The 14,974-nt window shown below is 36.3% G+C and overlaps 1 protein-coding gene across 2 annotated transcripts; it reads left to right on the top strand.

The window, feature by feature from the left end:
* Window positions 1-830: 830 nt before the first annotated feature.
* LOC124263337 (proton-transporting V-type ATPase complex assembly regulator TMEM9-like) lies at window positions 831-11,596 on the top strand. 2 transcript variants are annotated; one of them, XM_046697914.1, is made up of 5 exons: window positions 831-1,014; window positions 1,919-2,022; window positions 2,593-2,686; window positions 3,254-3,376; window positions 10,858-11,596. In XM_046697914.1, the coding sequence occupies exons 1-5, from the start codon at window positions 931-933 to the stop codon at window positions 11,026-11,028; spliced, it is 576 nt and encodes a 191-aa protein (XP_046553870.1). In that variant the 5' UTR covers window positions 831-930; the 3' UTR covers window positions 11,029-11,596. The 2 variants fall into 2 exon arrangements, with proteins under 2 accessions (XP_046553870.1, XP_046553869.1); XM_046697913.1 differs by having other exon boundaries at window positions 3,254-3,385.
* Window positions 11,597-14,974: the final 3,378 nt, after the last annotated feature.

Genomic DNA, 14,974 nt, shown 5'->3' with positions numbered 1-14,974 from the left:
TCTGAAAAAAAAGAGAAACACAGTGCCAATGGTCGTTATATGATTATTTTGTACACTCCAAAATAAGAAGTGATATCTAAATAGTATAGTCAGAGGGTACACAAAACACCTGAATGGTTTTACAACAATTAGGGCAGAAGTATTCAAGAACTAGTCACTAACGACAACAGAGCCTACAGACATACATTTTTAACACCTTATTACGGCCTCGAAAATGTCTCCTCTCCACTATTTTCGTTTATTGATTCTAGCAGACTCGGCACACAAAACACCTAAATGGCTTTACAATAATTAGGGCAGCTGTATTCAGGAACTAGTCACTAACAATAACAGGACGTACAGACATACTTTTTAATACCTTTTACGAGCCTAGATAATGGGCCAATGCCCGCTCCACTATTTTCGTTTATTGATTCTAGCAGACTCGGCATGACTGTCCAAATAATTCAAATTTGGGAATAATTACAATAATGACAAATCATCGATAACAACTTTATATTGTCGGTGCGACATTTCGATACAGGTTCTTGTATCATTGTCTAGCAGAATCTGTACCAAAACGTCGCACACACAAATTAAAACAGAAGAAGTTGAGCTTATCGATTAATTTATTCATTATTATACTTCCCCATCTTCTAAAATACCACTCAAAGAAGTAATTATATTAAATTTATGTGTATGTATGGTTTAACTTAAGTTCCAATAGGTCCAATAAGAAGCAAAAAACATTTTGTTACAATAACTCTCAGATCTGATGACTCGAACCCATCTCTCATCTCATACAGGTAAGGATCTAACTGAGAGTTATTTCCCTTTGAGAACTCTTTTAACAATTAAGTTGCGAAATCCATACTTCCGATTTGATTATTACGATGAGGAAAAACAAATTATAATTGGAAATATTTACCGTAGTAGGACAACACAGCAGGCATGGCGACCTTTCCAACAGTTACAGGCTTTCTTCAATTTACTGTTGCCATCATCATCGTCCTTCAGTGTGTTTCACAAACAAACGTATGTAGTTCAATGGCGTACACCCTGAAAGTCCCCTGTAGGCTGTACTGTCATGTGATCGTAAAGTGGATCACATTCTGGTACAGATACAAATTATGTGTGGTTTATTATTAGCCGTAATAAATGTGTATTTACTGTCAAGGTGCCCTTTGCTTTGCAATTCACTCTGACAACCGAAAAGATAAAAAATATGCATAAAAAGAAAACATGAGAAAGGCACCTTCGACGACAGTTCGTCTGTTCATCGTGTTTACATGGGAAGAAATAGTAAGAAAATCACTCAGCCTACTAAGAGTTTTAAAGGGATTGCTGAACTTCACCAGGGACACTTTTTTTCAAAAAGGGGTCCATTACCCCAATTATCCTGATGGAGTCCTTAAGTGGAAGGGGCTCCAAGGGCCAAGGAAACTACCCTATCTTTAGCACATCTAGTTCATAAGAATAAATTCGTACACCTTGGTATAGTGCAAAGTCGTCTAGTTATATGCTGGACTATAGCACATCCACCCCTAAGGATTGTGAGATCAGTGAAGTGAGAGCCACAGCGTACAATTGCAGCAATTAGCATTATGAATACCCTTTTGAAAAATCAAACTTCATTTGTTTGGGTGGTTTAATTGTTTGTTTTAATTGTTCAGAGGTTTTTACTTTTGTACCACATGGTCAACAAGATCGGCAATATTTTCTGGTAAATGTGGGCATTCTTTTATAAGATGAAAATGTCCATTAATTATTTTCCAAACAAATCATGTATGTCTAAACATGATAAGAAAGCAAGCTGTAAATTGCTACCTGATTACATTTATCATGATAAGGCAATGTAAAAAAACATTTGCTCTTGGAAATATTCCTATGGGTTTAACAATCATTTCTGTCTAACAATGATAATATTGTTATGTTGCAGGCTAGTTATGAAGATGCACGATGCAAATGTGTTTGTGATTTAGAAAGAAATGGAACAAAACCAGAACGGACAGTTTATGTACAAACAGTAGGAAATCAGGAATGGTAAGTTCAACTTTCAAAATAGTTTGTTATATATTTTTGGTTGATTATGTTTAGACCATGTAAACAGCTAGGGAATTAGCTCATGCAAGTTACTTTTCAAGACCTTTATATTGAGAATGTGGAGATTGGTGATTTAAGCATATTAGAAATTGGAATCTCATCAGTATTTCTGCCATGTTTTGATCAAAACTGAATGGGCAATGACAAGGGAAGGAGTGTCGAAATTGGTCACACAGGCACAAGTGAACTGAAGTGACAAAATACAGGGCATAGTTCAGCTTACAGAAATAAAGTTTATAACCAACAAGACTCCCCACAAAAAGGCCTATCAATGATCATTATTATTATTTTCAGTTTGTAATTTGTGAATAATAATTCATATATGACATGTATCATTGTAAAGTAGACCTGTTTTTTCTTTTAGTAAATTTGGGGTCGACTGCATTCAAGAATTGCCTTTTGACTGGCTATATCAGCAGATAATCAATTTGAGTGTCCAGATCTATCATTGTACAAATTATTTGATCAATTGCGTCACAACTAGTGACAAAGCAATGCTTATGTTTGCAGCAAGTGTGACACTGTGGCACTCCCAAAGAACCCTGAAATCTTTTGTCCACGATGTGAATGTTCCAAGGAGAGTAGAAACACCACAACTATCAAGGTTGGTTGATCATGTAATTGAGTTTGCTTCACGTTATTCAAACAAGTGTTGTTCCTTAACATAGGGGCAGTGGGGTAGCCTAGTGGTTAATGCATTCACTCATCACGCGGAAGACTCGGGTTCGATTCCCGACATGGGTGCAATGTGTGAAGCCCATTTATGGTGTCCCCGGTGTGATATTGCTGGAATATTGCCTATGTGACGTGAAACTAAACTCACTCACTCCTAAACATATACATGATAAAGAAAGTAAACAAAAACATCTGTTGATCATAAGCACAATCAATTCTGTTGACAATGAGTATAAAATGTTTTGAAAAAAGCATGTTATATACTTTGAAATGTCACTTCTCATAAGTAAGACTTTTAACATTTAGAATAATAAACCAAGATTTACAAGTATGAGCCTTCATTGTACAGTGAATGAAATCTATTCCTGTTGCCCTTGCTAAATTGCATAACATATCATAAGGATGAATAGAAATTTGCAGTTTTCAAGGCTTTTGCTTAACAATCACTGAACAAAACCTATTCCTACACATCAACACTCTCATCACTGTGTTCCAGGTGGTGGTGATCTTCATCATCTGCGTGGTGTCGCTGCTGATGGTGTACATGCTGTTCCTGATGTGTCTGGACCCTCTGATTGCACGTCGACCCGCACACTATCAGGAACATGCAGACGAGGAGGTGAATTTGGTAACAAGTTTTGGCTGCGGCTCTGTTCCTTGCTTCTTTAACACACTAACATTCAGCCTCAAGCATCAAACAGCATCTCACCTGTTGTGTCTACATCTATGGCAACAATGCCTTATGTGCTCTCAAGTGTATTCTCTCTGTATGCTCATAGTGATTTTCAGGTATTTGGGGTTTTGGGGTGGGAATACCAGTATCTGACAATTATAAAAAATATTTTTATAAATGCTGAAATTTGAGCCACATGCTTGTTAATCATAAAAATTATCATGGAAAAAGCCTTGTTTGAAAATTACAGCTTATCGAACAACAGATAAAGAGGAATATTTGAAGATTCAGTCATGTCAAATTTGAACCAGTCTGTTAAGAGTAACCTCCCTTCGTTGCATCATCACTAATTTGTTTTATGGGAATTATTATATGGGTTTTAAAGTTTTAGGTGTTAGGGATGCTGTTTGATGCTTAGGTTGAACAGAACATGTGTTCAGAATTAAATTGTTTGGTGTTGTTTTATAAGAGCGTTTTCCTGTGCTCTCAGCACCTGTTTGAGATGTGTTGAACTTGAATAACCTTCCTAATCTAGCATAATTAATTCAAGTTAATATCAAGGGTATATATTTCTTAATTTATGAAGGGTATTCATACCAGTCCAAAAGAAAATCTTGATTCTGGCCAGTAATGTTTAACTATAATAAAATGAAGACAGTCCTCATTTACTTGTATCCAGTGCTTTGTATCTTCCTTTTGTCCTGATCAGTTCCATGGACCAATTTGCAACCAAAGTTTCATTTAGGAAGTGACATCATTGCCTCATTAAGGAAACAATTTCTCTCCTTTATGAGGGCGGTGGGGTAGCCTAGTGGTTAAAGCGTTCGCTCGTCACGCCGAAGACCCGGGTTCAATTCCCCACATGGATACAATGTGTGAAGCCCATTTCTGGTGTCCTCCGCCGTGATATTGATGGAATATTGCTAAAAGTGGCATAAAACCATACTCACTCACTCACTCACTCTCTCCCTTATGAGTGGATTTGATTGGTTATATTTAGCAGGATATAGTTTGGGAATGGGTCACAGGTATTCATCATTAATGCATTGAAGTGGTATAACCTGGATTGTCAAGAATGAAACAACACACAATTGTGATATAGTATTTCAGAGTCATGGAGTTTCTAACTTATGATATTGATTTGGAAGCCTTCAGGGTATATCTTAATCCTTCCAGATTCATTTCTTGTGGATTACTTTCAAGCATTGAAAAAAGACTTTGCTTCCCTATGTCAGAGCATATAATATTTACTGATTTTGTTATTGTTTTATGAAGTTCAACATGTCTGAAATAGGCTATCACTTTGAAACATAAAGTACAATATTTCCTTAATCAAGTCAAGGTGTTTTATAAAGATGTCTTAAAGATATCAATTGATGATAAACACCTGATCACATGTTCTAATGCATTCTCTGTGCATGATGTTTATCAGTGTATTTCTAGTGTAGTGAGTCACTATGTCCTCATCTCACACTAGTCTGCATATCACTCTAATGAAGCTAACTGTTAGATGTGTAGCTCTCCCTTCAGCCGCACTGTTGACAGACCAGCAATAGTCTGTGTCTGTGTTTGGTGTTGGTCATGTATTGAGGTCAAAGGTTGAGGTGAAGGTCATTCATTGCATGTTATGCCAGACAGACCAGGAATAGTCTGTGTTGGTGTTGTCATGGATTGAGGTCAAGGGTGGAGGTCAAGGTCATTCACTGCATGTTATGACAGACAGACCTGGAATAGTCATGGTGTGTCTGTGTTTGGTGTTTGTCATGTATTGAGGTCAAGGTCATTCATTGCATGTTATGCCAGACAGACCAGGAATAGTCTGTGTTTGGTGTTGGTCATGCATTGAGGTCAAAGGTTGAGGTCAAGGTCATTTATTGCATGTTATGCAAGATGGAAGAGTATCTGACTTGTTTTATATGCTTCATTAGAATGAAGCCTTGTCCTAGAATCTGTTCTATGCCATTTATCATTTTATAGTAGATAAATACTCTTTGTAATGTCAAGTATTATTAACTATTACAGTTCAGGGCAAACATATACGTTTCTACAGGGGTACTGTATTTCTCAATATAATGGGTATAACTCTTATGACTCATTCTCGATACAGGTTCATTATTATGCTTTTAGTATTGATTCACAACACACAATATGGTTATTATAGTTATCAGGACGGGTTAATTTAGAAACTTAGTCAATATTACTTTTTGAAAATCAGTACAGAAGTTATGCATGAATGTAGATGTGGGTAGCGATATATTTAGTCTGTCTCCCAGACCCTGTAGAATAATTCAATTAGACTCAAATTTTTTGATATATTTAGATATATTTGAAGATATATATTTTTAGATAACTTATTTCTATGACATTCGTGACCAAATCGTGTTATTCCAGGACAAGCCGAATAGCAACTTGTGCCCCTCTGGAAGGATTTCATATTGGCGCATGAATATCAGATTACTTAAAACAAGAACGATAACTCTATTCCTGTTTGATTCCAGTGGTACTTAATATCACCGAAGCCCTTGTACATTATATTGCTGTCATTGTTTTTGCTTATTTTAAATAATTAAACCTAGAAGTAGAAAAACATATTTGTTAAAGACATATTCTAACATAATTATTACCAGCTGTTCACCTTATATTTCTAATTATATTTTTAAATAGGGTTTAATAATCACAAATGGGATTTGTCTTATTGAATATACAAATAAAATATTAAAAATTCAGCTACATTAAATCCCAAAGCAGATACTGTAAATCAACAAACTAATGCGTGTATTAAATAATGCGAGTGCAAACCTCAAAACGAAAATGCGTGTATTTATTAATGCGAGGAGGCAAATCAGGAAATGGTTGACCAGAATGACTATACTCACTAATGACTACACTCACAACTTTGGGAAATACTATTCTAGTATTTAATCCGACTCTAGTGTAAACATCTTAATTCCCCGAACACATGGGCGTTTGGATCAAAGACGGCTTTCCTTTCAACTGTTAGTACTAGTAATTGACAGTAGACAGGATGATCTCAGTTTGTAATCTCAACACAAAAGACGATGACAAACCTGTTGATTTGAGGATTAGCGTCACAAAACCTGTTCATGCTCGCTGGATGCAATTAAAAAGGTAGGCAGAAATCGTGAGTTAATCTTACGTGGATGGCAGTTGGCATGTCTGCTGGACGTGGTCCAGTGAGTTCAAACCATGTAAACTAGACTGTTTATTCAAAGACTGTAATACAACTTAAATGATTAGTGCTCAATTTTTCTTCTCCAGAATGTCTTTTACTTGTTGATATAATATAATGTCTATGTTATTGTGTCAATAAAGGAATTTTTGTGAATCAATCATTCGTCTTTGTTCACTGGGTTATCGTGACCCAAATACTAGTAATAACGATATCGAGTGCAAAAGACAATATAATAATGCAAGATTTATTAATGCGATTCAGATATAGTCGCATTTTTCGCATTCATAAGTAGCTCGCATTATTTTATTGATTTACAGTACTCAAAAATTACTTTTAAATATTTCTCAAACTGAACATTCGTGTAACCTTGCTGTTCAAATTGCATGTGGTCAGTGATCGAAGTTGTGTATTGAATATTGTCATTAGCAGACAGGCAGGCAGACACATAGGCATCAATAAAACAGACATTGAGTTTTGTCTGTGACAAAGGCATATCTATATCACAGTTCGAAATTCTGACAATGCTAAATAATGACATTGATGTTAAGTATCGAACTGAGAAAGTGACTCTGTAAGAAGAGCGTGTGGTGAAATAGTCAAATGAAATTGAATAAACAGTTAAATTGGTAATCTCCTGTCATAACATAAAAAACTGTAAATATCAACAAAACATTCGTAGGATTTCCGTCTTGAAATGTCGAACGCCTCACTGGTTGACACATAGCTAAGTAGATCTAGATCCTTAACAAGGTTCTTTTATGTAATGAGTAGATTATTTACTATTAATCCGGACATCCCGCTTCCAAGTTGCACGAACCTATTCACTGCGCATGCGACACGAGCGCAGTGCAGCACAGCTGTTGAAACCACTTTTCACCACTTTGAACTCTGATTTCGCACGCCGGGGGTGGGGGTGGGGGGTTAAGTTGATTAGTTACATATAGATATAATATTAACCTCACGTAATCAATATTCGGCACGGTATGCGGTATTAACAAGGTACGTGAAAATCAACAATTATACAAACCTGCATCAATATAAAATGTTTATAAAAACATAAGATTCAGCCTTTGACTCATCGCTATCGTAGCGGGACGAAGCCATCATCCACACCGCAGTATCTAGGTCAGTTGCGCGCAAAGTCATAAATATTCGTGATAGCTAAAATCTGGACAAACAGTATTGTGAATAGTTTACGCCAAAATCTGATACCGATGTAATATTGAAGTTCACGTCTCACATTGCTGATAAGAAGGTTTTTGTCAGGAAATGTTCAGAATTTGTCTAATTTTGCGTATTTTTATAAAAAAGACGCACTTAAACAAGAATAAATTCGAGTAATCTTGAATGAAAATTTAAAAAATATTCAACATCACTTTGGAGACTTTTACTGAATAAACACAAGCATATTTTCATAATTCAATAATTAAAACTATTTGATTTGATCATATAAAGTCATTATAATTGCTTTTACTTAGTAACTTTTCATGAAAATGTGTTGTAAAGTTATAAGGATTGTGTCTTAAATGGGCTTCCATAATTATTTTTCCCAGGCAACACCCCTACTTCTGGGGTCATGACCTTTCAGCTTTACCATTCACCAATGCAGACGACCGGTAGATCGGTGCTGTCATGAATAAAAACTATTTTTTAGGGCTCATTTTTCTCGATGTTTTCACATTAGTGCAGAAGCATAAAAATATGTTTGCTAGAAAACTTGGGATAATAAACTCTCCTTTGAAACTTGTGATTTCAAAATTGTGACTAGTCTGATACATGTTGGTGGAGGCTCTTAACTGGTGGTGTTACAGATGGATGGATTCAGCTGTTTATGTCGGGTTGGAGATATATCCCATGAGTTAACAAAAACCTGTCTGATGAGGCTTTGAGTCAGGATATTGTCAGTATTTCACTGTTGCATTTGTCTCCGCATGGTTTGTGTCATGGTTAGTAAATTTTCTCCTGTCAGTGCTTGTTCAACGACTTAGTAGGTCTCTTGTAGATAAGAAAATCATTCAACTTTGTGGATATCAACCTCTGGTTTATTGGATACAGAGACTGTTCGAGACTGTAGATTCTTACACTGTTACCAAGTCAACCAGTCTGCTCAATGCCAGCTGATTGAGTCAAATTCATAGCAGCGAAAGAATCTTGATTGAAATGTCTAAACACAAAAAACAGAAGTTGCTATCTGTAAAGTTGTATGTTTTCTTCTTTACTCTGCCAGTTCTAGAATACCTGTCAAACACTTGCTGTTTTAGTAATCTAAGGCGGCAGCTCTGCTTCTCTCTATACTTCAGGATTGTTGACCTCCTGGTAAAACTCTGAGTGATAACTGCTGAAATAGGAAGGAAGCAACAACAACAACAAATATATTAATGGTTGTTCTTATTAACATTGTGTTTTGTTGGCCATGTCCTTGACCATACCCAGGTGAACTGGAGTGCCATGGCTATAGTTTTAGGTTAGTCAGTGAAAAAAGTTCAAAGGACACATGAAATAATTTGTCTGACATCTTTATAGTTGTCTGCTTTTAAGATCAATGAAGAGAGTAAGATGACAATGTCACCATGGTGTTTCATAGCAGAACTATAGTTTTAATGTGGGTGTTGACACTGTTGGTGTTGGTCTCCCAATTGTATCACTGCCGATGGTATTTGGACCACACCACATTTGTTACCGCATATAGTCTATTTTGGCAGCTGAAGATTAAATTATCAGTAGGATGAGAGGTTTGCGACTCGATCATGCTGATGAATCTGAAATATATATTGTAGGCAGAAATGTCAAAATGAGATAAAGTCAGATGTACACTGTACTGGATAGTTTGAAATTGTCCGTCAAAAGGAGAACATGGTAGCATTTGCTTCAAAAGGAGACAGTCGGAAATTTAATCAATTTGAAGAGGCACGAATGGCCATGTTTTCTTGTGCATGCAATTTTCAGTGTGAAGTTGTATCTTAGCTGTTTGGATTTACCATGATTACTGATAAACAAGGGTACACACCACATATTTGGACAGTTTGTGACCTATGTAAAACGGGAGAATCCATCTTCATTGGAGGGGAACTGAGTGAGTGTGGAAATCATAATCTGTAATCATGCACAATATAATTTGACTTGACACATGCACTGTACCCCACAAGCAAACCTTCCACCCCGTTGCTGTTATCTGCTGCACAGATTACATACATCTTTAGTTTCAGGACTCAAATATTCTTTTATCCATGAAGTTCTGAGTTAGAATTGGTCTTCAGTATCAGATGCTTGTCATAGGAGGCGAGTAACAGGATAGGGGAGTCAATCTTGCTGTCGTGTTTGACACGTCATCGGTTCCCAATTGCGTAGATCGATGGTCATGATGTTGATCACTGGTTTGTCAGCTCCAGACTCAATTATTTACAGACCGCTGCCATATAGCTGGAATATTGCTGAGTGTGGCGTAAAACTAAACTCACTCACTCAAATATTCTTTAGTATATGTTGCAATAAGATCCTTCTGTGTGTCTATTTTAGCATCTTAGGCTGTGAAATGATTATGAAGTATAAATCTGTCGATTAGTTAGTGGGTTTTCCAACTTCAAAGGTTGTAAATGACTAGGACCTTACTTTGGGCATTTCTCCCACATTAAGCTCAGAATGATATGATGCTATGATATTGTTTGATGCAGTTGTAAGTCCAGAGTGTCGTTTTGAGTGGTCGATATATGTATATTATTGTTGTCTTTATTGTAACAGCATTATTATTGTTATCATTGTCATTACTGAGTAGATCTTTGATGGGCATTTAGAAGTGGAATGCATAGGAAAAGCAAGATTTATGGATGTCAACTTCTTTATTGTGAATAACATGATTTTCGGAGTGTATGCTTGCTTCTTCATCAAGCAATAATTCACAATAAAAAAGCTGACATCCATAAATCTTGCTTTTCGAATTATTGAATAGGCCTTTTATGTTCATGGCATTCACTATTTCCAAGCACATTACAGGGTACAACAGCCCACATATGTTTTGCATACAAGACACAGCAGGCTGACTCTTGTCGATGTTATGTCTTCGGCTGATTATTGTTCCAGCTTTATTTATGTCCACAACCACCTACTCATTTCTTGGAACCACCTATAATTTGTAGACCATTATGTTTCTTGAAACAATCATTCTCTTATTCCCCTGCATGTGTTGTCGGCCATGTTGTGTGTTCCCTATTTCTGATGGAAGGCTGTATATTTCCAGGATGACCTGAGCATGCCCCGGATGTCGCCGCTCGAGACGGCAGCAGCAGCGTCAGCATCCACGCGGCAGAGGTCAATCCTCAATCGCGTGTCCGATGAGCAGAAGAAGTGGAAGGGGACTGTGAAGGAACAGAGGAAACACATTTACGACCGCCATTCCATGCTGAACTGAAGCCGGCAAGGAAATAATGATCCAGAGCAGATTATTGGCTGAATCTCAACAAGCACTACATCACTTACCATCAACCCAGGTGTAGCTTAAAGTACCTTCAGTATTTCTGGAAGTTGAATAAATTGTTACTGTTAGTTATCATTGAGGAAAACATGGTGACGAGTCCAAGATCTTTCACAGTTAGAGATGTCTGAGGGTTAAAATTCCTATATTATGTCAGGGAGTTGAATACGTTACTTTTAATTCAAACTGCTGAGGATAATATGAAGGGGATCCAGGACTTTTCAGTGTTATTGGTATACCTGTGTGTAGCTTCAGATACTTCCCTCCGTGAAGCTATCAGACTTATTTAACCTTGTTATGGCTGTATGACTGTTATACTCAACATCTTCTAATGAACATGATGAAACCACTGAACATGTTCAATATTATGCATATATTCAAACACAGGTACAGCTTTTCTTCAGAAGGGTGTCCACAATGTTTTTCAACATGCTTTTAAAAGTGTTTAATGATCTTATATCATTCATTTGACAAACAAATTGTGCTTGTGAGCCGCAAATGATTCAAATAATTCTTAGGTTTGCTGAAAACGTCATTAAATGTTTCAGCAATGTGTTTTTTATACATCACATGATTAGCATGCTTCAAAGCGGGATGAGTGGAGTGATATGATATTCGAGAAAGCTGTTCTTCAGTAAGACACTTTGTGATATGTGACTTTAGTGTGTCATGAAACATATACATGAACATAAAAGCACAAGCTTATTCTCTTATGTTATGGGTCTGATGTACTCTGTGTTTATGGATACAGTTCCTTTATCAATTTTATATGTATCCCTTTCATAAAATTCCAAATGAGTACATGTTAATCAAAATACATTTGTGAGACTGAATGAGGCATGATATAGTGCCGTTATCTAGTTACCTCCCTTCACATGTCTGTATGTAACCACAAAGATAGTAACTCTCAGGGATAGATATTCCATCCCACTGTACTAAGCCAGTCTCAATAATATTAAAGGTATCTTAAGGGCTTGTAGAATGTCTAACCCTTTGGGAGATGTTCCTACATCTTACCTTTTGTCTTGAGAGTTACTTCTCAGGTTAATTTTCTATCCCTGAACAAAGGATCATTAGCTGATAAAACCATTAAGACATTTACTCTGAAACACAATTCCTGGTAGAAGTGTAGATATTGGTGGCACCGGCGGCGCTGTGATATTGTCTGTAACTAGCATTCTTGTTGTTCTGCAGACGTTATGCTTGCAAGGGAATGTTTGTTTAGACAGTTAGCCCAGACGTTATGCTTGCAAGGGAATGTTTGTTTAGACAGTTAGCCCAGACGTTATGCTTGCAAGGGAATGTTTGTTTAGACAGTTAGCCCAGACGTTATGCTTGCAAGGGAATGTTTGTTTAGACAGTTAGCCCAGACGTTATGCTTGCAAGGGAATGTTTGTTTAGACAGTTAGCCCAGACGTTATGCTTGCAAGGGAATGTTTGTTTAGACAGTTAGCCCAGACGTTTTAAAGGTTGAATTATGAATCCACAAACTCAAAAACACTTTAAATGAAAAATGAAAAGCAGTGTATTTATAGTCTGCCAACCAGAATTAAGTAAATGTTTATAAAAACAAGCACACTTACTGCTGCGTTTAGCATGTGTAAATCATCTACAATGCTATTATTATGCAATGTTTTATAATCTTAAAACTTCAAAATACCACTGTGATGAAATCCAGTTCCTCAAACCCTCAACAATATTTGAAATTGAATATTAGTATATAGTATTACTAATTTATTTGACCTACGAACCAGAATGTGCAGGCCAAAGTTTATGCCATCTGTGGCTTGTGTAAATCTGAGAAATAAGTTGGACTGTACTTGCCAAATTCTTTAACAAGCAGAGATAACTACCATTTATTCTGCATATATTGTCTTGTTACGTCAGAAACCTTTCTAAAATGAAGGTTTACCAGTCACATACAAATATACATTACTTTGATCAACTTTGGATACATGGCTCTGTAACGATGTCTCAGTGCTCATGGCCACTTGCATCAAATCCAAACAGCTGAACGTACGTATTTACATTTTTAGTATCTGCCTAGTCATGTATGGTAGTTATGCTTAATGTATTGTGACGTTATCTGACTAGTCTGAAGGATGACAAAAGCAAGATAATGTATATCTGCTACATAGACTGTCCATAGTACAACTAGAACTGTTTGTCTAGGTGTAGATCTGCGCATCACTATCCAAGTTTGTACTGTGAATCTGCATTGTCTTTATATAGTACAATTAATAATGTCCTTATCACTCAACAGTAGGGCTGCAACATATCTCGTATTACTATTTAGGAGATTTTGATACTTATTATTAATATCATGAATACTGGGTAACAAATACAGATATTTGGTAATGAATACTATAGGAAGTTGGCAGTTGATGTATTATTCATTATATTAAGTGAAACAATAACAATATATACTCTTTGACCATGTGGACAGTGTTAATTTATCACGACACCGACCATTGACCACATTACTGTCAAATATATGAGTGTCTGCCTGGATTGGATATATTTCAGTTTGCATATCTCATTTGATAAATAATACCCAAATCAAAGTCAAACCACTCGAGTTTAAACAATTTATGAATATTTGATAGTGATCGCAAATAACAAATTCAATTCATAACAGGACACAGTTTGAATCCAAGAAATGTGAGTGACTCATTACAGCCCTACTGAACAGTATGACAGCATTAGATATGATCACATTAGATATGATCATAAGTCCACTAGTCTATGATTAGCAACAGTAAGGCAGACTGGTACATAAATGTTCAGTGTAGCGTGTAACCGTTATCACTTAGTGACATATGAAGCTGTATTACCCTGGTTGAAAATCTGAGTTGTTTTCCTGACTAGGCTAAAATCATGTTTTATGATATTGAACATAATTTCCATCGATGTACTATTCTTGGATATGTAACTATATGATGTAGTGAGTAATATGTGGAGAGGTACTAAAAACATTATTTTTCCTGATTTGTACATTGATCGTGCTGGTTGTGACATTCCAAAGGGAAAATATATAATCTTTTTCTACTTTCCTTCTGTCAAATGCCTATTTTTCCATATGGTTTGTAACTGGTATGTAGAGTAACAAGAAATGGTAAACAAATAGACTTAAGTGTGCAAGTGCTGTTTATAGTGCAGGGCATAGAGATGTAAATAATGGATTCAGTTAAAATATTTTATAGCAGTAAGGGTTTTTCTTAACATTTAACATCCAAGAATTGATATCCACTTAACAAATTGTGATTTAAATATTTGAGTGCCACATACTCCCTACCATTCATCTGGAAAAGGAGCAAGCATATACTCCAAAACGTGTTACTCACAATGAAGAAGTTAACGTCTTGTTAAAACTAGATTTGATAATCAGTATTGGACAATGTAACATGTTTTATTGAAAAATTTAAGAAATCCGTAATAATGAGTGGAATATTTATAACGCGCCTTTCCAGGCTTCATATCAATCAGTCATGAATGCATACATCAGCAATTCTTCAGTAGCTTGGGTCATGATTTGAATCAGAATTCTTGTACAGTGTGTGTTAAATGTGTAAGAGTGCTGGTGGAGGAGAACCCTTATAGAAGCATCACCCCCAGCTGTGGTTAAGTTTGAAAACAGAACTCTTCTGTTGTATAGTGGTTTGTGTACATACAATGTATCTTGTGTCATCTGAATGTCACATTTTGTAATAATCCAAACATTCATTGTATAATAAATGTCAGTATTAAGATAATCAGTTTGTCAGGAGTGTTTTCTTTACGTGTACATGGTGTAGAGAGTGCTTCCAGGATAGGAGTCTAGTCATGATGCAAGAGTGGATTGGAGATTGTGTGGCCACAATGGATGAAGACTGTGGACCACGAG

This window comes from Haliotis rubra, unplaced genomic scaffold (genome assembly GCF_003918875.1).
Source record: "Haliotis rubra isolate DU_JTF1 unplaced genomic scaffold, ASM391887v1 Scf88, whole genome shotgun sequence".
In the NCBI taxonomy this organism is placed as follows: Eukaryota; Metazoa; Mollusca; class Gastropoda; order Lepetellida; family Haliotidae; genus Haliotis; species Haliotis rubra.
Note: the sequence above shows the minus strand (reverse complement) of the source record. Positions and strands in the feature narration are given on the sequence as shown.